The sequence below is a fragment of the Falco cherrug genome, chromosome 5 (genome assembly GCF_023634085.1).
Source record: "Falco cherrug isolate bFalChe1 chromosome 5, bFalChe1.pri, whole genome shotgun sequence".
Classification (NCBI taxonomy): domain Eukaryota; kingdom Metazoa; phylum Chordata; class Aves; order Falconiformes; family Falconidae; genus Falco; species Falco cherrug.
In genome coordinates, this window is record NC_073701.1 from 84092 (window position 1) to 108102 (window position 24011).

The 24011-nt window shown below is 43.7% G+C and overlaps 1 protein-coding gene across 5 annotated transcripts in view; it reads left to right on the forward strand.

Moving 5' to 3' along the window:
- Nucleotides 1–24011, forward strand: part of LOC102054675 (ephrin type-B receptor 5) — an 84068-nt gene that overhangs the window by 29321 nt on the left and 30736 nt on the right. For 3 of the 5 annotated variants that reach the window (XM_055711610.1, XM_055711611.1, XM_055711609.1), the window contains exons 2-4: nt 3882–4085; nt 15222–15286; nt 18429–19125. In XM_055711610.1, coding sequence (XP_055567585.1) covers nt 3992–4085; nt 15222–15286; nt 18429–19125 — 856 coding nt within the window. In that variant the 5' untranslated portion in view covers nt 3882–3991. Of the gene's footprint in view, nt 1–3881; nt 4086–10925; nt 10999–15221; nt 15287–18428; nt 19126–24011 lie in introns of those variants that run through there. The other 2 variants (XM_055711614.1, XM_055711613.1) reach the window with 2 other exon arrangements.

Below are 24011 nucleotides of genomic sequence, written 5' to 3' on the forward strand. Positions count from 1 at the left end.
GGGAATCCTTTATTTGCATAAAGAAACTGCTGCGGAGTTACTGGCTGCCTGAAATACTTAATTATTGCCACAGTTCAGATACAGGATGGGCACACAGCAGCCCTCTTTGTGACCGAAATCTCACAAGCACAGACCTGTACAAGTGTCGGTTGTCCCAGCATATATGGGAGCGCTATCTATCCCCTAGCACTGAGCGTCATTTGCCTGGAGGCTATACTGAAGCATTTATACTTCAAGACTGAGTTCAGAAAACGTGACAAATTACAGCACTGACTCTGCCTGGTGAGAAGAAACAGGCTGTAAGCAGTACCAGTTAAAGCAGTTGTACTATGTTTCACATTCAGGGCTCTCCAGCCTGAGATGGTTTGTATTTGCAGTCTTGTGTAGAAGAAGCTTTGAGATGCTGGGCAAGCACTGACTCTTCTGTTGAGATATACAACAGAAAAGAGCAAGGAAGATTCTGACGATATATGAGGAAGAAAAAAAAAATCCCCAGTAGTGGTTCATCACTGGAACAGATGCCCAAAGAAACTGAGGAATCTCCATCCCTGGAGATGTTCAAAACTTGCCTTAACAAGCTTCCCGAAGAACTCTTCTCCCTCACTGCTTGTTCAGCTAGGAAACCAGGATTCTTGAAAATATCGGTGATGATTGTGTTCATCTCTCTTACTGGGATCTTGAACATAATTAAATTTTGGTAATCCAGCTACTACAGTGGTGGTACCAAAGTAAAATAAAAATCATGATAGCATTGGTGAGTAACATAAGCAGATAACCTGGAGACTTCTATCTCCTGCCTCTTGGATCTTGGTACTAAACCAAAGACAATATATAACTGGCCTGTTCTGACTGCTTGTGATCATCGCTGTTTTGTAGGGTTAAATGATTAGAAGACATTTGGATCCTCAGGAACTGTCATGTTTTTCAGATGCTTTATGATTTTCAGGAGTTCCAAGGAGTTGGAAATCATTTGGCTAGCCAAGGAAGTATATGCCCAAAAGTGGTTTATAATCCTTTATGGAAGGGTTAGCAGAAGAAGGGTTGACAGCTGGTACATGGGTGGGAACGTCTACCTAGCTGGAAGAGCATGGATGAGAAAGGGTATTGAAGGAGGTTTGTGGAAGCATCCTGTGCAGGGAGAGTGCACTACTTCGCAGTTGGTTTGGAGGAGAATGGGGGATAGTGGATTCTGTAGCGAGGGGAGGTAATCTGTCTGAAAGTGGCTTTGGGAAGGAGTAACAAGCTGAGAAGGCTGTGGAAAAGTGCTTGTATGGACAAGAGAAGAGGGCGGTTTAAAAGTTAGGATGGTTTGAGGTTTGCGTTATAAGTAGTTTGGTGTAGGGAAGTTTGGTAGGAGAACTGAAGCATGAATGATGAGTGTCTTTGGGTGTAGTCGTACTCTGCACACATCAAGTGGTTTGGGGAAGGGCAGGGCAGTAGCTGGCAATTTAGGGGCTTGGTACTCTTTAATTCTTGCTTCCCTCCTACTCTCCATTTAAAACTTCTGTAACGTTTTCCTCTATCCTTCATTGTGGAGTAAGCGCTTTTCATTGAGATGTGAAAAGGCAGATTTAACAAAAAATGATAGATTTACCTTTTTTTTAACTCCTAAATCAAAACCAGCTTTTTGCTTTAGCCACAGCTTATTTCAGGGAAAAATAAATTTCCTGTCTAATCCAGACAAAGGCTGTATGATGCCTTCTGAAGAGTGGTGCAACATTGCTGGGATGCAGGTTCTACCAGGTTAAGCTGAACAGATATTGTAAGAGAGATGTGCACATGAGGAGGAAGGGAGAGCAACTGGTTTCCCTGGAGCCAGAAATTATTTTGTCTCTCCTTCTTGGTAGGAGCGTTTTTTTAGTTTTGTGTGTTTTGTTGGAACAAACTGATTTCCTCCTTACATATTACCCAGTATTTTCAGGACTTTGGCCTGAGATCCAGCAGCCAGAGCACCTGGGTTCGCTTTCCTGATCTGCCACTCATAAGTTATGTGACATTGAGAAAGCCTGAACTGTGGGCTGCTTTCAAACCTTCTGTAAATGAGTGCAGTCCCATCGACTGAAAGGAAAGTTTTCTTCAGCTTATTTGACCTCTGTTTCTGCATTTCCTTGCCTTCAAAATGAATGTTTAGAAGTCCCCATCTCTCGGGAGTTGCCTGGCCTAAAAAAAGGCTTTTAGATGTTATAATATTATAGATTGCCTGGCAGTAAAAATGCTGAGTATTTATGACTCCATGTAGAGTAGTCATGCAGGCTTGGTTCTGGTGTGCCCAGTCTTGGTTTTGGTGGCTCAGACAGTAGTCTTCAGCCCTGTTCCTGGAGAACACTGCTATATGCTTGGGTAGTTCTTTCTGTAAAGAAGGGTTTCCTGATCATGCAGCCTGGAATTTTCTCCTTTCTACAGTTTCAGCCAGTGGTGATATTCTTCTGTGGTGCATACATGCTTCATAAGCTTATATGCAGTACCTGTATTATAGCCATCCTCCCATTTAATCTTCATTTTTCCTCAGTTATATTTAAGTGATTTTATTTTTCTCTTTCCTCAGAAATCATGAATCAAATTTTTTGCTTCTTCCTGTGGTCCCTTTAGTTTCCTTACATTTTGGTGATGACCAGGATGCCTTTGGTGCTTTAGGTTCTATTAGGGCCAGTGTAAGAAAGAACTGTTCCATCCCGTCCAGTAATTTCTCTCCCTCTTTACTGAAGCAAATACAATTACTCTCCTCTGCCTTTTCTCATACTGCCCAGGCTGCTTTTTCCTCTGCTGGGCCAAACTTTCTCAACCCCCCCATCGCTAGGTTTTCAGGTAATTGCAGTGAGGCTGACCCTTTTAATTACAACTCTTCTCCCCCCTACTTCAGCCAAATTACTGAGCCATTTCTCTGTAGTGCTGAGACATTTTTCTTTCTCCCTAGCTATGCTTCACTGTCTCACTGAAAACACTGAAGTGTTTTCAATGCTGTGCGCAAAGAGCACCTGAAGAAACAAAACATGCTGGCTTTTTGCATGTAACCTACATAATAACCATGTTATTTCTCTGGTGGGCTGAGAATCAGGCAGGTGGAGGCAGAAGTAGCTTGCTTACCAATTGTGCTGGATTGATCTAATGTGGTGCTGGATTAGGCTATACATGCTGCTCCCTGACTGTGAGATAAGCCTGTATGTCAAGTTCTTAATGGTGGTGGTGGAGTTTTGTTTGATTTTGTTTGGATTTTTCCCCTCTTAATACATTTTCCTGGCTGTAACGTAGGCTCCCTGCTTGACCTTAAATATCACATTTGCTTCCTCACCTACAACATACTGATAGAAAAAAATATGTCCATCTTCAATAGTGTTATCAGTCATATGCTTAAAGGGAGAAATGTCTGCACCTGAAATATGGTTACAAGTGTGTCAGTGATGCAGATTGGTGTTGTCATAAATGGCGAAAACTCTCCTGTCCTGGCTACTGCCCTGAAGAGTTCTGAAAAGACAAAGTGTAACCTGTAAGAGAGAATTCTGAAAGCATGCAGGGGAGGTGCAATGGGGACCTTCCAAGAGACATGGCCAAAGGTGCAAAGGGTCAGGACTGACGTAAGAATACAGCCTGTATTATGTGGTGGGTTAAACTGATCTGAGAACCCTGGTCTCAATTGATGCCATGAATGTCTCAAAATCTGTGTGTGCTGTTTGTGCAGAACAACTGGCACTGAAGCCTTGAGGGGCAGGAGGTGTGGGCATGTGGTAAATACTGGGTCTGTGCTACTCTTTTCTCACCTGTGTCTTGGAAGCAGTAAGTGCTGGAGTGGGTGCATAAAAGCTGCCAGTTCTGTATTTTTGTCACCTGATCTCTGTTTCCACCTTCTGTGTTTTTTTTTTTTTTAACCATGTTTCTGTGCGAAGGCCTCTGTGCTTTCATTTGGGAAGATACTAGAATACTCCAAGAAATCTCTGACCATTTCAAGGGAGTGCTGTGTATTTTTCGAAGATGTTGGTATCTACAGAGAGTCTTCATGAGTTCTGATGCTGGCATCCGTGGAAGAAGAGTGGTGGGAATGGGTTGGCTCTGGATGGTCTGCTTCTTTCATCTAGCCACCTCACTAGAAGGTAAGAACAGATTTTATACAATGTAACTGCTGAACAAAGTTTTCTCGGGGGGGGGGGGGGGGGGGAAGGAAGGAAGGAAGGTGTGTTCTCCACTGTTTCTCCTAGTCCAGATGAGCACTGAGCACATGCCTTTCTGTTTGATGGTTGATCACTAACTCATGAGATGTGAAAAGATACTAGTATTGTTTCTAGTGGGACAGGCAAACCCTCTTATGAAGGACCATTAATGAACATTTCTACTAGCTATCTCAGAAATGACAGTATCAAAGAATACATCTTTTGCCCTGGGAATAAGCTCCTTGTTTATGCTTTGCATGTATTTGGTTTTTGTGTTCCTGTTCTTGCACCATGTTTGTTTTGTGAAACAATCTCTTGATGCTTCAGCTGTTCTACAAGGCAGCGTACAGTGGCTGAAATCAGGATTTTTTTGTCTCTGCCATTTGAACAATTTGCCTCATACAATACATACAAAGAGAATGCTTCACGTCAACAAGAAGAGGCGTTTGTGTTCAGCAGCAGAGGAGAGGAGGAATAGAGCAGTGAAGGCAGGACAGAGAAAAGGTGAGCAGGGGAAAAGAGAGGCCAAGAAAAAGGGAGAAGAAAGAACAGATAATAAGAGGGATGGTGATGAGAGCAGGAGCTAAGAGACAGAGTTAGAGAAGGGCAGAGGTATCGTAAACAACCCTCTTATTTGTTCCAGGAAATATCCTTGCAGCTACATGTGCTCAGTGAACTGCACTGCTTTGTGATGAATGTTCATCTCTTGCATATGTGAAAGCCTCAGCAAAAGGAGAGGAGGGAGAGAGGGAATCAAAGGGACACAAGGAAGAAAAGACCTAGAGAAAGGAAAAGGAGAATAGTGTGAGGTCTAAGAAAGAGCAGGTGGATACTGGGAAGAAAAAAATAATGTTGTTTTTTTTCTTATTGATAATGAAGAGGAAAGCTCGTTAAACCATCCCTTCTTTTATTAGGAGGGGAACAGAGTCAGGAGGAAAGTTCATAGAGGAAACAATTAATGTAAGATTATAATACAAATTCTTAAATCTCTTCAACTCTGTTAACTGCTGATTTAAAAATAATTTTACACAGTACTATGTTATTCCCTAGTGTAGCTGGTAAAGGAACAGAGATAGAAAAGGGAGAGTAAATGTCCATTCTCTGCAAATACGTAGTAGCTCAGTGATGCCTGTAGGAAAACTGACATTTTTGGAATTCAGTGATCACTCCTGTAAGTTTGTAGAGATAAAATAATTTAGAGAACACTGTGTGGTACAGCTTCACAGGTCACATGGTTGAGTGGCCAGGATTAAAATAAGAAGGTAAAATTCTGGCTATGGGGATGAAGCAGCAAATGTGCCCATGAGCTGAATTTCTCCTGTCAATTCAGAGTCAGGGGTTTCAGTACCTTATGTTGTGGCTCTACTGCATGGTCCTAGGTTTGCACTCCAAAGCTAATTTGCGTTCCAGAGGTGAGTGTTTTTGCTGTGGTCAAAAGGCAAAGAAGAATTATGCATTAGGGGAAGGAAAGTCTGGTGATAACTATGTAGAGAGCTTTGCTTTACTACAGAGTTATCCATAAAGAAGAAAAAAGGCCTGTGGCCGTTTTGTTGACTCATTATTATATAGAGTAGAAACTTGAACTTCAGGTTTCACATTTAAGTTGAAAAATATAGGAAATACCTAGTTTGGTCTTTAGTTTTTCTAGGTTTCTTAGAAGTTTTAGATGATGTCTAAAGTATGTCTTGCCTCTAACTGAATAGGATTGACTGAGTGGGAGAATCAGTCAAGGTAATTTTTCTTCCAAGTGTTTCTTAGGCATTTGAGTTAGATTTAAACAGTCAGAATGCAAATCACCTCTTGTCAAAAAAGAAGCTGTGTTTGAAGTTTCCTAACCAGGGAAAAACAATATTCATAAAAACTTAATGTAAATCATTAAGAAAAGAGGGAGAAGCTGTACAGAAGGGAAGAAAAGTAGCCAAAGTATTCAAACAATCTTTCTGTGCGTTATGAATACAGCAAATACTTGTTATGCAGAATGCTTTTCAGATGTAAGGAAGGCAGTACCCTTTTACAGGACCTAATGGGACTTTAAACCCCTTCATGACTCAGAAGAAGTTCTTGTAAGCAATTCAAAATGTTGTTGCTGTTGCTGTTTTTAATGCATAAGAAGGAATCGTTAAGCTGAACTTGTTTGATACAGATCTAATATTCAGATACATTGATTTCACTAGGAATGAGCATGTCTGTCCAAAATTTTCTAGATGTGATTTTTCGACTAGAAAAAAACCTTCATGGGAAACATGAGGGAAGACTGTTTTGCAAACAGAACACATTGGTAAACTTAATTAGCTTTATGAAAGGAAACAGGAAACAGGATTGTATAAAAGTTTTCATCAAGATTGCACTTGCCAATATTTATGGCTCTGCAGGAGTTTTTGAGGTTTTAGTTTGGGGAGTATTATTTTTGAGCTACATGCTGGGTGAAAAATAGATATTTTTTTTCCCCCATTTTCTCAAAAATACATAAAGAAATAGGAGTTTTGTTTCTGTATCTGTATTTTTGTTTTGTATCTATATATGTATGTAACTGCTGTTTACAGTTCATCTTTTCACATTTTTCTAGGTTAACCTTTCTGATTGTAGAAGTTAGTGAAGCATAGAATTTAAGAATGTCTGATGGGCTACAGCCAAAACAGCTGAGAGCAAGTGATAACTTGCTAATGAAATAGCTCTTACTAGGGCACAGAGCTGAATTTTCTGTGGCATATTGGTTTCGCTTTGACTAAGTTATAAATGTTTAGTGCTGTAAACGCAGGTGGAGTTCATTTTGCAGAGCTCATTAAATATGTTCCAAAGGAATGATGTGTTCTGCATGTGAGTGACTGCCTTGATTTTGCAGCAGGCTCTCCAGCCTGCAGAATGGCTGGACAACCTTTCTAAAGATCTTCAGGAGGGTCAAGATATAGAGAGGATAGTTCTTTTGCTTTAGTAGAAGCTTTTTGCATTAAAAGTGTCTCCTTGGCAAAAGGAAATATGCAAGAAAAAGGCTGTGAGGTCAGGCATTCCTATTTCACGTTTCCCTCTGTGTTTTCTATGAACTGGTTTTCATGTTATTGAAAATAATGTAATGATTGCTCAGATTGGCTTGACTTTGAAGCAGAGGAGAACTATACTTTCCTCAAAGGTAGTCTTTGGAGTTAAAAACACCATTGCCTTTTGTTTTATTATATACAAAGAAAGGTTTAAATGGATGTTATTTTACTTCAGGAAAATATAGAAAGTAAATTAACTTTTTACTTCAGTTGCTTGTGATCACGAAAATTATTAAAATCCTAGCAAAGATTTTCTGTTATGTTCTTCCCAGTTCTTTCCTGACACTTCCCTGCATGCCAAAATCTTTGCCACATGCTTGGAAAGCCCAAGACAGAGTCATATCCTGCTGTTGTAGATACTTGGAATGTGGACAGGACTGGGCTGGATGTGCAGCTTGTTTGTAAAGGGAAGGGTGTCAGCGTTATCCCCTTGGTCAGTCTCAGCGGCTCTGCTTGATTTGTTTTCTCTTGTAACAGATAACTGTCTAGTCCGGGTGCTCGGGGAGCCCTGTTGCCAGGCGGATGCTTGACGAGCTGCAGGCCAGCTCTTGCTTCTTGGAGGGCAGGAGGGGACTATTCATGCTGCAACTAACACTGTTTATATTCAAAGCTAATTAAAGCTTCAAAAAAAGGAGCAGCATTCCTGTAATATACGGTATCTGGGACTTTCAGTATATGCTTTAGTTAAATCTTGGTAGACACAAGCTCATTTTTTTAATGTTTTTGGAAAAGAAAAAAAGCAGGAAAACATACATAAACTTTAAAAAACACACTGTACTGTCATCAGAAGTAGTCAGTTTGACAGCAGTGTCAGTTGGGTAAGTTCTAGACTCAAAAGTGGGTGTTAGCAGAGTGAATCTCTTAAGCGTGGAAGAATATATATTATATTGTATTATTAGGTGTCATGGTTTAACCCAACCAGCAACTAAGTACCAGGCAGCCGCTCACTCACTCCCTGCTTCCCTGATGGGATGGGGAGGAGAACTGAGGGGGGGGGGGGAAATAAAACACATGGGTTGAGATAAGAACAGTTTTATAATTGAAACGAAGTAAAATATAACACTAATATTACTAATAGTAATTGTAATGGAAAGGGAGGTACAATTGCTCACCACCCACTGACCAGTTCCTGAGCAGCGGTTCCACCCCTGGCTAACTCCCCTGGTTCATATACCAAGCATAGTATGGAATTATCCCTCTGACCAGCTGGGGTCAGCCCTGGCTGTGCCCACCCCCCAACTCCCACCCCCCACCCCGGTTTCTTGTGCCCCCAGCCTGCTGGCTGGCAGGGCCTGAGGAGCTGAGAAGTCCTTGAGTTGGTATAACCACCACTGAGCCACAGCCGCAACCAGCCGTGGGCGCGAATCGAAAACACAGCACTGTAGCAGCCTACTAGGAAGAAAATTCACTCTGTACCAGCTGAAACCAGGGCTCTAGGAAAGCTGTAGATAACTTGATTGCATCTGCAAAGCTGAAACTAAGCATTTAATATCTTTTTTTTTAAAAAAATATATTTCCCAATGTCTTCATTTTCTGACATCAGCAGAGGAATTAGTGCAACGTGCTAATCCTGGCAGTCTCCCTACAGCTTTAACAAAAGAATAGGGGAGGTAAAGAGAACAATACCATCATTCTTAAGTCTTAGTATCTGTGCTACCTCACAAAAAGCTCTGTATTTCGGTATCCTAGACCATTTGGGTGTCATTTCTGTCTTTTACAGATGGCACATCACTCCTGATTGGGGTGGGAGAATTCCTCCGTGCGGATGATAACTCCAGTGTTCTGATAGTGTCAGCATTTTGCTCTGACACAGCAAGTAGTTAAAAATATTATACTTCATGGAACTTACTAAATACATATCCCATTGGCTGCTAATACCTTTTTTTATTAATTGAATATGAGTACAGAGGTAATACACGGGACTATTCATTGCAGAACTGACTTCACAATACAGTGTTATACAAGAAAAAATCAAACTCATTTTTCTTATATAGGTTGGTTTTGTATATATGCTCTTACATTAGGAGGCATATTTTATAACTCTGTAGCTTTTTTTTTTCATGTTAAATCATAACTGAGCTGTAAAAAGTAGCTATGAACAAGTGAGATTTTTTTGGCTACTTTTGTTTGGTTTTTCACTTGTTTCATCAACTAATTCTGAAAAATATAATACTTGATCCAGTATATGTCACTAGCCATTGATACTTCACGGCAATAGCTGTTTAATTTTGGAAGAAGTTCTAGTGTATTTAAGTCTTCCCAAATGTTTCACTCTATTCTGCCTGCAAGTGATAGACCCCATATATATTTTTTTTGTTGTTGTTGCATGATAAAAGGCTCCTCTCCCCACACTTAAAGGAGCACAAAGGAACAGTGAAAGGCAGGGGAACCCGAATAACCAAAGAGAAAAATGAGTGCCCTGACCTGGCTTCTCGCAGGAGTGTGACCAGCCTGCTGAGTGGGAAGGGAACCCATGGAGAAGGGGCAGTGGGGGTGCTCTCTGGAGCACCTTGCAGATCAAGAGGGTAACTGCCAGCAGGGGCATGGGATTTACTGTGGGATCATTTGGGGCTTCTGCAAAACTTGCTGTGGGTTGTTCAGGGGAGGAGCCATGGGCAGGGGAATGGAAGGATCAAGGTTCTTTTGGGGAGGATCAAGTGTGAGAAGATGGATAAGGAGTCAGTCATGGGTAAAGGGGCAGCTGGTCAGCTGTAAGCTGTCAGGCCTTGCCCAGCACCTGAGCACCACTGTCTGCCCTGTCTTCTTATTAAATTCAATGTTTTACTAGTTACCTGGGTAAGGAGGCTTTATTTTGTGATAATGTGTGTATACAGACATTTAAATGCCAGCAGCTGGAGCTGAACCGCAGGTGATAAGGGCCGTGTGTCAGTGTGGCTGGCAACTGGAGAGCCTGGAATAGATCAAAGTCAAGTGCCAGGAACTCAGGTTGGAGCACAAGTCACAGAATCTGTGTGTCTGTGAAGCCACCAACTGGAGTGAGCAAGCTCCTATGAGTGAGTCTGTGATCTCTAGTGAGTGTTGAACCAGACTGGCTGGTTAAGTGGGTTGGGAAGCCAGGGAGAGACTGGAGAGTCTCGGGGGTGAATGAGAGTACTGTCTGTGTGCGTGTCTCGTGTCTCGGTGATACAGCTGGAGAAACTATCTTACCTACTGAGGGGATCAAGGGGTCTAGGCCAGCTGCTGGAGAGACCCCAAATTCTGGGGGGTTCTTTGAGAGTCCTGTCTGTGTATTGCATATCTCCATGCAGCCAGAGGCAAGGCGATCCAAGGGCTAGCTCCTGGGTAGGTTGAGTGCCCGAGGCCGGTCACAGGCAGGACCCATGGGGTGCGTGCCAGCACGTGTTTCGGTACGTTTGAGTGAGGTTCCGTGGCCTGGCACAGCACTGCAGCAGCTGGCTGCAGCTGTGAGCTCACGTGTCTGTGTGCCTGCAACCTGGGAGAACGTGGGTCCAGGGACAGCTCCTGGGTAGACTGCATGCCTGAAACCAGTTAGTCGAAGACCCATAGTGTGCCTGTGTGTGCGTGTGAAGGAATGTATCAGTGGGTGAGGGTGTCTGAATATTAGGAACAGGAGAAGGGCTACAAGCTTCAGGTGCTTGTACGCATAGGTGCCAGCAAATGGGGAGACCACAGATCCAGAAGTCAGCTACTAGAGACTGGGTGCTTAAGGGCAGTTATTGCAGGGGTCCATATTTTATATAAATGTGTATGTATTTCCCACTAACAGACCTTCATCCTGACCAGCCAGAAAGGGGAGCAGGATGAGGCCGTTGGTGGTGCTGTTTCTGTTTGCATGACCGGTGAGTGTTTCTGCCTGTGTTGATCTTCGTGGCTGTCCATTTGTATGCATGTAGTGCCTACATGTGCTTGTGTGTGTGCTTGTTGGGAATGCCTGCTCTGCCTTGCTGTTGGTTGGACCTGGAGACATGAAGCTGCAGAAGTCTTGCTTATGTGAGGTTACTGGAGTTGGCAACCCCTCACAATGCACAAACCCAGAGAATGCTTCCTCTTTCCAGCTCTCTTAAAGAGCATTCAGTGTCTTCCTACTTGTTCACGTTCAAGGCATGATCATACAAGGCAGAGTAAGCCCAGCAGTATTTCTGTTTTTTTCAAGAAATCTGTTAAGCCGGAGAATGTTACTGCTTGGGGCATTCTGCTGCATAGCAAAGCAAACTCTCTCGACCTTTTACCCTAGTGCCCTTTGCCGATGTACATGTACATTTGAATATATTCAGAATTCAACTGGATGAGGCCTTGAGCAACCTACTGTAGTTTAGCCTGGCCTTGGGAGAGGTGTTGATCAGGATGACCCTTCCAGCTTGTTTCATTCTGTGGTTCTATGGTCTGGTCATTCTTAGTGCCAGCTTCTCATCCCACAGGTAAAGGGATCCTTTCGCTGTCTTCTCAGGATCAGCTTTCTTCTCAGTGGCTATAGTTTGCCTGGTCTTGGGTTCTGTAATTCCCTCTTGTACCACTCTAATGTTAAGACACCGTCAGGACAAATGTTCTTCAATCTAGAAAGCTGTTAGGCCATCTCTGCCTTTGTGAATATTGTCCAAGGCTCAGTCATCCTTGAGTGAGTTGTCATCCTTTGAATCAGGGGAACATTTTGCCTGTAACACAAGCACCAAAGTGTGTTGCTTAAAAGTATAGGATAACCAAAATCCAAAAATCATGAACATGCCTATTCTCAACAGCCTGATCTGTAATAGCAACTTCCAACCTCTTCCTGGTTGATCTTGATGTTGATGTTACAGTATAGTGCAGCCGAAGAGATTGGTTTGTGGTGGAAGTATAGGCTGTTAAGAGCACGAGTCTTTGGGATTATGTTTTTTCACGCTTTCTGGCCTGTAAGGATAGACAACACTGAAAAGAGAGAGTAATTAATTCTGAATTTTGTTTTATGAAGAGTGTAATGAATCCATTTGACACTTCTATAAAAGATGATGGTTTTATTTTAGTTTAGGGAAGAGAAATACAGGAGAATCTCTCCTCATCTATTTTTCTTTTTGAAATAACAGTCTTAATAAGAAATTGGAATCTCATTCTTCAAAAATGTAAGATTAAAGCAGAAGTCAAAGAAGAATGTAATCATTTTGTGTGTTTAAATGATCCAGATTGCTCAGATACCATGATTATTAATAATTTTTAATCCAGAGTGGAATACGGTTCTGTCGGTCTTGTCTCTAGCAGCATCATAGAGTGACCTGGACCTGTCTTTGATCTGTCCTTGCAGTACCCTCGATTTTGAGCAAGATAGAAAGCAAGATAGAAAGGTCGTAAGCAGTTTTTCTTCTGGGTTGGTAAATTCAGCTGAACAGATCATTGCTGTCTGCACTGGAGAGCAGCAGAATACTGGTCTGACCCCACATGCTGAGGATGTGGAATGCTACATCAGTACTAGCAAAGTGGCAGAGTTAAGGCTTATACCTGTACACTTGATGGTATGTAGTCATTCATACTGTTAAATCATTAGCACAGTCATGGGTTTGGCTCATGCCAACTAACCTTATCCCAAACAGTGCCTAAGCATAGATCAGAGGTTAGTACGGACCAAGGACCATTTCTGAGAGATGGTTTAGATGCAGCCATGCAGTTCTGTGGGTTGGAGTTTTTAGCCACGTGAACATGAGCCATACCGTGCAGCTTGTTCTCAGAATTAGAGAGCAGTCTAACAGCTTGTTAGATTCATGAGCGTACATGCAGCTAGTGTGACTGGGTATTTGTTTTGAGGCATACAGCCAGTGGGAGAGGGAGGAAAAGAAGTAAAATGGTGGGGGACTTTTGACCATAGGTCACTGAATAAGATTTATGCATACAACATTCTTGTGTACTTTTCTTGTTTTTCTAATGCTTCCTGACTTAAAATATTCACTGTGAGAGGGACAGTTCTGTCTGCTTCAGGCTGCCTGTATCTGTTCATCTGTGAAATACTCATATGTTTGATAAAGATTACCTTGCTCACTGGTGAGAAGCCGCCTGGAGAATATGCTTTGTGCTAGTCATGGCAGAGCCCAGGCTGCTAAGCAAGATTTCTCTGTGTTCCCTCTTCTTTCCTTTATTACTTTTTATCTGGTTTTCTATGCCCTGATTAACTTTTCTCTATTTTAACTTCTTCTAGAGCTTCCATGGGATACTTGATTTTATACTTTGCTAAGTAGGAGACTCAGACCTGATTAGAAAAAAAAGTTCATTCTTTGTTGAAAAATGACCTTGTATATTATTCCAGCATATCAAAGCCATGTTTGGAAATTCAGTGGCAAAGTACTGGCATGACCGAGTGCAGCCCATGGGCCGGACTGTGCCATTGGGACAATAACATGCGTGGGGGATTGCCAAGTCCCACTGCTGCCAGGACAGCCTAGAGGAAGATTATACCTGAAGGAGGAACTGGCTTTTCACAGGTATTTTGCCACACAGAGGAGCCATCTGAGCTGAGCTATCCTTGAGTGCCGAGCTGCTCAGCCTTTTGTGGGTTTTAGGTATTTTAGTGAGGTTGTGCTTTAGCTGTAACCAGTAGCTCTTTCCAGTTCTGGCAAGCCAGCCCAGATATTTTGCACTGCTTCTGAAGCAAGGAACTGCATCACCTCCTCAGGAAGCTCTGACAAATATTTGATCTGCTGTAGGAATATATGGAAGACGGGTTTGGGGGCATCGATGAAGCCTGAGGTCTGGATAAACTTGCTCACTTGATCACGTCTGCTTTAGTATGAGTCTAGTCTTTCCTTTCCGCTGATTGATGTGGAGTGAAGCCCCAGGACCACTGATAGGGATAATGAAGTCAGGACTCCATAATTTGGAAATAGAAACTATTGAGCATCTTTCTTGCATAAAACATAGAACGGTCATATCATTAAATGTGTGCAAAGGTAATAATGAATCTTGTTTGTAAATAAACTGGATGTTGCTGTTGGGTTTTGGTTTTTTCTATTTGTTTTTTTGTGTTGTGTTTTGTTAACAAAGCAACAAGGTAAAAAGATGAGGATTAAAATAAGCAAACAAAAGAGATTGATTTTTCCAGAATTTAATAAAAAGCAGTCGATTTGTACGGTATATATCAACACATGTAAATACCTTCTTCTTCCCCTATGTCCTCACTATAAATGTACACAGAAAAGTGCACATGCTTGCACACCAGTAACTTCCAGGGTGGTCTCAGACCTTGACATTCACTTCTGCAGAATACTATGTGTATAGCTTGTCACAGTCTCTTCTGTATTTCTCTGTACCTGAACAGAGAATAACATCTCCAAGAGCTGACAAGCCTCATACCTCTCTCCAGCGGTAGATTCAGTAACAATGGAAATGCAAACTAGTTGTGGGAATAAACTAGGCCTGTGAAGTTCTGCATGTACCCTACTCCCAAGCAGTATAATGCAAGAGTCTATGTAATACTGATTGTCAGATAAAACTGGGACTTGTATGTAGGCTTGCAGCCTAATGGCCCACTCCAGGGCAAAGTGCAGCTGTTACAGGATCAGTTGGGTCATCATCCTGAACTCCCACAGAAACCTGGTTCCAGAGCTGGAAACAAAGAGTGTCTTGGCCTTATGTCCACATTTACACCTGCAAATAAAATGGGCAGCCGTGGTCCTGAGGAGACTGGCGTGTATTCATGTGACTCATCTCTCTGTCCCACCCTGGCCTTTCCGAACAGAGGGTGGCCTCATCTGTGCTGCCCATGGCATTACTCGTTCTGTGCTGTCAGTGTGCTTACACTGCCTGCAAAAGTTTTTGCCTGGACAGAATATTGCCAAGCAACTTGCTAACCATGAGTTAGCATGATTATGTGTCCAGTGCCTCTGCCTCTGTCTTGGCCCTGCTTAATTTACTAGTGTGAAAGTAGCCTGTCCTATTTAATCTCAAACCATGATTGTATGTTCTGTGAGTGTGTAAGCTGGCTACAAGACACGTGCTTGGAGGTTTTTTTCAGAGACAGTCTTGTGAGGGACAGATAAGATTGTACCCTGACTTGGAAAAGCACAAAATACTTTTTTCTTATTTACTTTCTACATATAAACAGAAATACTTCTGGATACAACTGGAGAGACCTCAGAGATTGGCTGGACCACCCACCCATCTGATGGGGTAAGCATTTCCCTTGTTGTCTTCTTGATGGCGCCTCTGATAGGGAGGCATACATGTGTGCATGCATATGGTGAAAAAAGGGGAAACTGGAACCAGTGAGAGTTACGGATTTTGTACATATGAACAATGTGAACATGATACGTTGTGCAAATACAGATTATTAAGAGAAGAGGATGCTGGGTGGGATACTATTGCCACCTCCTTACCCTCTTCCTTCCACCCTCTGGAGACTAACATTCTGTAGTTTCCTGGGTCTTCCCTCACACCTATGTTGTAAACTGGAATTTTTGTAAATTTTGTATTGTATTGTACAATATTAATATTGTAAATAAAAAAAATGTAAACTGGCTTGCTTCCAGTGAGTAGCGACCTCCCCAAACTCCCAAGACCTTGGTAGACGATCAAGAGGTGTGCTGCTGTAATATCCGCTAGCTCTTTCAGTACTCTGGGATGAATCCATCAGGCCCCACGGACCTGTGAAAATTCAGCTGATGCAGCTGGTCCCTTACAATTCCAGTGTCCACAAATGGAAAGTCACTGTCCCTGCATCCATGGTCCTCTGACACAGGGGACTGGGAAGCCCAAGGTCTATCAGTATTATTAAAGACTGAGGCAAAAAAAGTATGTGAATGCCTCTGCTTTTTCTTCATTCCTATTAGTTAGATGACCATCTTGAATAGTTATCAGTCCGATGTTTTCTTTGGACCTTCTCTTGATGTTAATGTGCTTAAAAAAGCCTTTCTTGTTATCTGAAATGGCACTGTCCAGTTTCAACTCTGAGATTTGGCCTTTCGTGTCTTTTACCTGTATATATGAACTACAGCTCTGTAATCTTCTTGCAAAGCCTGACCTTGCTTCCAGAGATCATAAAGTTTCTTTTTCCTCGAGCTCCACAAGGGGTTCCCTCTTCAGCCAAGGTGGTCTTCTGCCCCACTTGGTTGACTTCCAACACACTATAATTGCCTGCTCCTCTGCTTCTAAAAGGTGGTTCTTAAAAACATATGAGCACTCCTGGAATCTTAAGCCCTCAAAAGCAGATTCATAGGGAACGCTGCTAAGTATCTCCCTGAATAAAGTTTGCTCTGTTGAAATCCAGGGTAAAAACTGCTGTCCTTTTTTCTCTCCTTACACTGAAAACTTTAAATTCAACCATTGTGTGGTCACTGTGGCCAAGACGGTCACCTACCATTGCATCTCTCATGAGTCCTTCTCTATTCACAAATACCAAGTCTAGGAGGACACCTCTCCTAGTTGGTTCACTAAGTACTTGAGACAAGAAGTTTTCTTCCCCAAAACTCAGGATTTTTCCAGGCTTTCTTGTCCAGAGCAGTATGGTATTCCCAGCTGATGTCTGGGAAGTTGAAATCTCCCATAAGGACAAGGGCTAGCAACCCAAAGATTTCTCCTAATTGTCTATAGGATAACTCACCTGTGCTAACATGCTGGCTGGGTGATGGGTGGTAGACACCCACTACAATGTCTCCTTTGTTTTCCATCCCCCTGCTCCTTACCCAGAAACTTTCAACCACATCATGACTAACTGTAAGGGCTGTACAATCAAACCTCTCCCTTATGTAGAGGGCAACTCCTCTGCCTTCCTTGCCCTGCCTGTCCCTCCTTTAGCAGCCTGTAGCCCTTCATCCCAGCTACAGTCCCAACTCCCAACTGTGGGACTCGTTCCACCAAATCTCACTGATACCAATGATATAGTTCTGGGAACTGACCAATGCTTCCAGTTCATCCTGTTTGTTTCTCATACTGCATTCATTGGTGTACAAGCATTTCAGATGTAGTGCTGAGCCCTCCATGCTCCCAGGAGCAGCATAAATGTTCCCACTAGCATTGCCACCCTCAGGCAATGCCATGCCAACCCTTGGCATGCTTTCAGCTCTCCTGTTGGTATCCTCTTCCCCACCAATTCTAAATCGAAGCCCTCTTATCAGCTTATGAGCAAAGATGTGTTTCACCTAGCAGGACAGGTGGGTCCCATCAGGCCCCAGCATGCCTTGTACCTTGAAGACTCTTCCATAGTTATAAACCCAAAAGTTTAGGCAGAGGCACCAGTCCTGAAGCCAGGTATTGATATCTTGGGATTGCCTGTTTAATCCAAAGTCTCTCCCCATTACAGGGAGGACTGAAGAAAACACTGCTGAATTTTTTAGCATTCTTCCCAGGGCCTGAAATCTGTTTTGATCAACTTTAGACTTTTTGTTGCAACATCATTAGGACCCACGTGAAAGAGCAGGGGTGAATAATGGTCTGAAGGCTGTTCATCGAGTGGAGACATCCCTAACCCAGGCCCCAGGGAGGCAGCAAACTTCCCCGAAAAAGCAGTCCAGTCTGCAAATGGGTGCTTCTGTTTTGCACAAGAGGGAGTCACCAGTGACCGTACCTTGCTGTTTTTCTTCTCGGGGCTGGTCTTAATGCAGGTCTTGTTGTGAGAAGTTGGTCGATCTGACCTTGGTGAGAGTGCTTGCACAGGTTCCTTCTCTTTCATTACATGCTTCGTTTGTCATACCCAGGGCCTCATACCTATTCTGTAAAGACAGCTGAGAGGGTAAGAAGGGGTTTCTCTTACAGCTTCATGCAGTAAGCTGCTTCCACCCCTCCCTGTCCCTCCCACGTGCCTTCCTGCTGGCACAGAACAGATCCTGGACCTGCCATGCTGAGTTGGCTTGTGTGCATCAGAGATGGCAGAGCACAGCTCCAGCTGTCATAAAGCTGGGTAGAAGGGAGTTCTGCTTTAAAGTTTTCTCCAAAGAACAGTGTTTTCTTTCTCTGTCTCATTTATTTGTGTTGTGCGTCTTGTCTCTGGAGATAAGAGGTGGGGGAAACGAGGGAAGAAAGATGACTCTGATTTTAAGTTTCTCAGTGCCATGTGACAGGTTTACATGAACTGTTTTCTGTCACAACAGTTTCTGTACACTTTAACAGCTCTTCTTTGCAGGGTCATACTTTGCCATGTCCAGAGTGCTGAGCTACACATGCAATCAGCAAATTCAAGTCTTCTCATAGACATGGCAAGGAGACAGGAGGGGAAGGAGGTGGCCTGTCCTGTATTTTTGGTGCAGTTGAATGCTGAATCCATTTTTTTTTTTTTTAGTATTTCTTCTTCCTCTTCTCTCCCATATATCCATTATAGTGGGATGAGGTAAGTGTCCTGGATGACAAGAAGCGCCTGATCCGAACCTTTGAAGTCTGTAACGTGGCTGAACCAGGTCAGAATAACTGGTTGCGTACTCACTTCATAGAGCGACGCGGAGCCCACCGAGCCCATGTCCGCCTCCGTTTCTCAGTGAGAGACTGTGCCAGCATGCGCACCGTGGCCTCTTCTTGCAAGGAGACTTTCACACTCTACTACCACCAGTCAGAGGCTGACGTAGCCTCTCAGGAACTGCCAGAGTGGCATGAGGGCCCCTGGACCAAAGTGGATACTATTGCAGCTGATGAAAGCTTTTCCCAGGTAGACAGCACTGGGAAGGTGGTAAAGATGAATGTTAAAGTACGTAGTTTTGGGCCACTCACCAAGCGTGGCTTCTACCTGGCCTTCCAGGACTCGGGAGCCTGCATGTCTCTGGTGGCAGTCCAAGTCTTCTTCTACAAGTGCCCAGCTGTGGTAAAAGGATTTGCCTCCTTCCCTGAAACTTTTGCTGGAGGGGAGAGGACCTCGCTGGTGGAGACACCAGGGATGTGTGTGCCAAATGCTGAAGAAACAAGCACGACTGGGTTCTCAGGTGTTCGGCTACACTGCAATGGAGAAGGAGAGTGGATGGTGGCCATTGGAAGATGCACCTGCAAAGCTGGTTACCAGCCTGCTGATGATGAACGAGCCTGCCAAGGTGAGAGACCCTTTCCCCCCCCCCCGCCCCTTAGGCAGCCACTTCTTTGTTGATTCTCTCATTACAAGTGTTTGACGTTTGCCAGAACTGCAGAGAGTGAGGAGATTAAATCGTTGCTCACAGGGAACGCATACTGACAGCTTCTTCTGATGCTTTTAGCACCCTGGGCTGGAGCTGGCGTGACCATCTCTCGGTGCCAAGAACATGGTTGGAAACTCCACTCAGGCCTTAGTTCAGCCTGCCACCAGAGGCAGCCTGTTAGGCTACAGACACTATAATAGCAGGAGTTGTAACTTGCCACATCTAACATAGCTCCACTTCTTCACCAAGAGGTGATGGCATTGAAGGGGAGGTGGACTGTGGAGCAGAGCTGAGGAAGCCCAGTGCTGATACCCTCTGTCATCCTAACTAGCTTGGGCCCTATCGCCAGTGCTGCTGGAACTAGTATTAAGAAAAATGGCAAATGGCAGCAACTTGGTCATGGGACAGGGAATGTGCAGCCCAGATCTATGAACTTGACTCAGTAAGAAGAAACAGTCATAATGGTATTATCATTGCCTTTAATGTGCACTCTGCCCTGGGGCCTGTGGTATTGCCTGTGAAAGGCTTATAGGAGAAAGTAGAGTAAATTACGTATCACCCAGTAATCGTATTGGGCCAAAATCTGACCAAGCCTGACCACTCAGTCTAATGTCATGACTGTCTTCCTGTCTCAAGCTTAAGACAGTCCATTAGACCAAACTGCTTACATTTGTTATATAATTCTGTATATAACGTTCTTTCGGTGCTTCCTTGGCTTTAATCTGCGTCTATTCAAGATCTCTCAGCAACGTCAAATGTTGCTGCACTGCACTTAATACTCTAAAAAATAAATGTAATGTGGAACCTAGTTTTGGCTGCAGACACAATCTTAAAGTTGGGTTGTAATTTGTTCAAATAAGAGATTGATTGGGACATTGAGAGTACAAATATTCTGGTTACTACCAAGTGCAAATACAATGGATAGTTAATGTTTGTCAATATGTCACCTTAAATTCCTGTTTCATGAATTGATTTGAGTCGTGTGAAATATTTTTTTTAAATACAGTTCATTGTGCTAGAGACTTATAAAGCAATTAAAATTAGTAAGTGCTTTTTATTTGCTTAAGCTCTGAGAATGATTAAAATGTGTGTGCCTTTTTATCCTTCTTATCCTGAAAGAAATGTAGCTACATTCATACGGTGCTGCTTCTGAGGCAGAAAGCCCAGACAGACATATAGCAGCTCTATATGGCACAAAGCTTGTTGTCTGCATCAGTACCATGACTAGTTTACAATCCAGGTGATTCATAATCCAGTCAGTAATTTAGTATCAGTAAGTCTTAAGCACTTAAAAAATATGGAAATTAGGCTTGGCAAATGAAAATAGGGATTTTTAAAGAATTGATCTTCCCTTTTTTGTGGCATTCAATGAAAGCTGATATGCCCTTGCAGGCCCATTATCACAGAAGCTGGAGACAGATGAAAATAGTAAATATTTTAAGGCATAACTGAAATAATGACAGTCTGTCAAACCACAAAACACCATTCCCATCATTTACTTCCTGAGATTCCATGTGCTGCTTAGAACAGCCAAAGACAACCATTAATGAACCTTAATGTTAGAAGGTATTTTTTCTCTTTGTGTTTCTTGTAAACTTATCTGGCTTGATCACCATTCCTGATCTCTTCTCCTGCTAACAGTGTATTGCTGTCCTGCCTGGATGGAGCTGCATTCAGCTTGCATAGTTTGTCCCCCTTGCTTGGTGTTTTCTCTGTGTGGTGGAGTCCTTCCCAGGACTTCTCTGTGTGTTCTCCTTTCCTAAGAACACTGTGATGCAAAGTTGCTACCATGTTCTGTATGCAACACACAACAAAAGCAATAGCCCAAGGACAAATTTCTGCTGAAGATCCTGCAGGGAGCTCTTAATAAGACTGAAGAATGAACCGAGGATAGGAAGAAGAAGCATTTTTCCTTCTTATACTTTAGTAGAGGAGTGTGTGGGCATTGCCTTCCCTCATATGTAAGCCTGTGGAGTCCTTCCCGGACCAGCCACTACCTCTTTATCTAGAACAAAGTATCTAACAAGAACCATTCTCAGCAGATAGGTAGAAAGCCCTTTTGGTTTTTTCCTGCCCCCTACCATGAGTTAAGATACTTGATTTCATTAGTTTCATAAGACTGTCTGCTGTTTCTTACTATATGGCCAATTTCTCCAGCCAAATGGAAGAGTGAAACAACATCCTTGGGTAAGCCCTCTAGGTGATGTGGGATGTGCTATGTGTGAGATTCACTTTTGACTTTACCCAATTCAGTTTTTTCTCATGCTGAACAGCCAGAAAGGAGACTAGCAGTTTACAGAGGAAAAATGAAGGCTGGGACCTTAGCTCCTTTTCTTTCTGTAGATGTATACAGACAGGGTGCTTGCCTTACAAGGTTTCCTGCAACTCTAAGTGGTTTTCTACATGGAAGGCCAGAAATGGAAAGTTCTGGTTGATTAGGCCATCCTAGGCTACTGGTTCCCAAAATTCTGGACTGGTTTGCTGTTGTCCCAAGTCTTCTCTTAGATCAACATGTTCATTACGGAAAACTGTTGTTCCTAGATTCCATCTCCACAAACCATTTTACAATATAATGTGTTTCTTGGGATTCACTGCCAGCTGCTTATCATTAGCCTTTTGGGATATTTATATTTATATTGGGATATATATAAGGATATAACATATCCTTAAGGGATTTAAGTTACCAGATGCTTTTGGAAATAGTACTTAGAATTCATGACTGAGACATTTTAAAAAATATTTCAAAAATGACAGTGTGGAGAGAAAGAGGATGAGAAATGACTCCTTGATAAAGTGCTAAGCTGACTTCCAAATGAAGAAGGTGAGCCCTGCCTAAATCTTTCCTCTCTTGTTTTGCCTTTTTTCTTCACACAGCCCATTCCCTGGCAGTCCTCCCAAACTATAACTAGCTAGTAAGTGCTTCAGCTCCACCTCTTTTACCTAAAAATCCCTTACTCAACTGATGTCCTATTAACAGTTCAGCAAGAAATGATTCTTATCACTTAATTTGTTTTATCTCTGTTGGTTTGATGCTTTCTTTTTCTATTTAAAAAACCCAGAAGCCATACTCTTCACTCCTTATGTTTCTTGGGTTTTCCACTTTCTCTTCCCCACCTAAACAGCTGCAGAACCTATGAAACTCTAGGTCAGTATAGGGGCCTATTGTGTCACCACGCCTTGCTTCTAGCACTGGGAGATCCCACTGCATGGAGAACAAGGTGCAGGTTACACAGTAGCAGTCACTGCGAACAGCCTGGCTCGGTGGGAAGTTGCTTCCTATCACCATAAGCGGGTCATGGGTTTATTTCAGGGGTGGGAGGGAGGCAGTGTTTTATCTAAAAGTTGCTTAGATATTTTTTTTCTAGTGCATCTTCTGCATGCTAATTATGCTATCCCATCTTTCTTGCATTCTAAGAGTAATGTCTAAATCATATTTCTACAGTATCATCAATAGTTAAGTCCTTGGCATCATCCTGCCCTCTGCAACGGCCAAGCTCCATCTTTTTTTCCAGCTGATTCAGTTCAGGGCTTGTCCTAGCAGTGCCTCCCACTATCTGGTTGAAGCCAGCGGCATGGCCATGCCAGCTATCATCTCCTTACAGCTCCATGCTGACTGTGCTTTGTCTTTGTTGTTCCCACCTGAGGCCGTCTAGCTCTGCACATCCCGTTTTCCATAGCCCTTGGGCTGAGCTGTGCCCCTTCACCCCTCCTGGCCTGGCTCCGGTGCCAGTTCGGGCAAGCTGCACATGCAGTATGGGTTCCCGCTGCCCCACGGCACAGCCACCGCGAGCAGAGTGCCCACATGACGAACAGATCCCTTGTCTCAGGCACATGCTTCCAAACGTCCTCCTGTCTCCCAGCTCAGTTCCAAGTCATACCTGGGTGCAAACAGTCAGTGTCACCTGTATCATATTCCCTAAAAACAGTGCTGGGGGTGCATATAGCTCTTCTGGAGTTTCCAACTGCCCTTCCTGGTCCCTCTCCCCTTGCTGTATTTTTTTTTTTTTCTCTCTGGGAATATTTCCTCTGTGCCCTTACTGCCCAAGTGAGCTTTTCAGTGCCTCTTTATCTCCCTTAATGTCTTTGGTTCTTGGGCCACCGCCTCCCTGTTTTCGTGTTCTTCAGCCCCTTCCCTGCCTCCCTGCAGGATTCCCGCATGCTTCTTTGCGGGTTCTGGCGCGGGATGCGTGTCAGGCGCTGCCTCTGCCGCTCTGTTGGTATGTGCTGGGCGCAGGGCGCAGCTGCAGCAGGGAGTTGGGCAAAAATGGGTCAGTGGCTCTGAGGTGAGCTGTGCCCCCTGAACTGCTCCAGTGTTCTGTTGCTGTGCCAAGATGTGAAAAGTGGCAGACAAGCTGAAGGGAAAGCGCTTGCTTACCCAGAGCTCTGCCTTCTCCCAGCCTAGCCTTGATGTGATAGGGGACGGCAGCTTGTGCTGCCCCCGAGGCACCAGCTCCGCAGCCCACTGCCCTCACACCGGGTATGGTGACACAGTGGAGCTAAACCAGCATTTTCCTGGAAAGCACTGGTGCCTGGCAATGACCAGGTTGCGCTTGCCCCATGACGAGGCCACTGGCTCAGCTGGGGTTGGTGTTGGGTGGCAGGCATGTGGTGGAGGTGCCTCGAGAGAGGCTGCTCTTGCTAGGGCTTTCCCTGGGGGGTGCTGAGGCAGTGGTGCTCGCTGAGGCAGAGTGCACTGCTCATTGTGCTGGCAGGCTCCCTTCGGCCAGTGCATGCCATGCCTCCAGTGAGCGCAGCAGCTGTCTGCCGGGATTGCCGGGCCATGGCAGTGGGGTGACACCGTGATG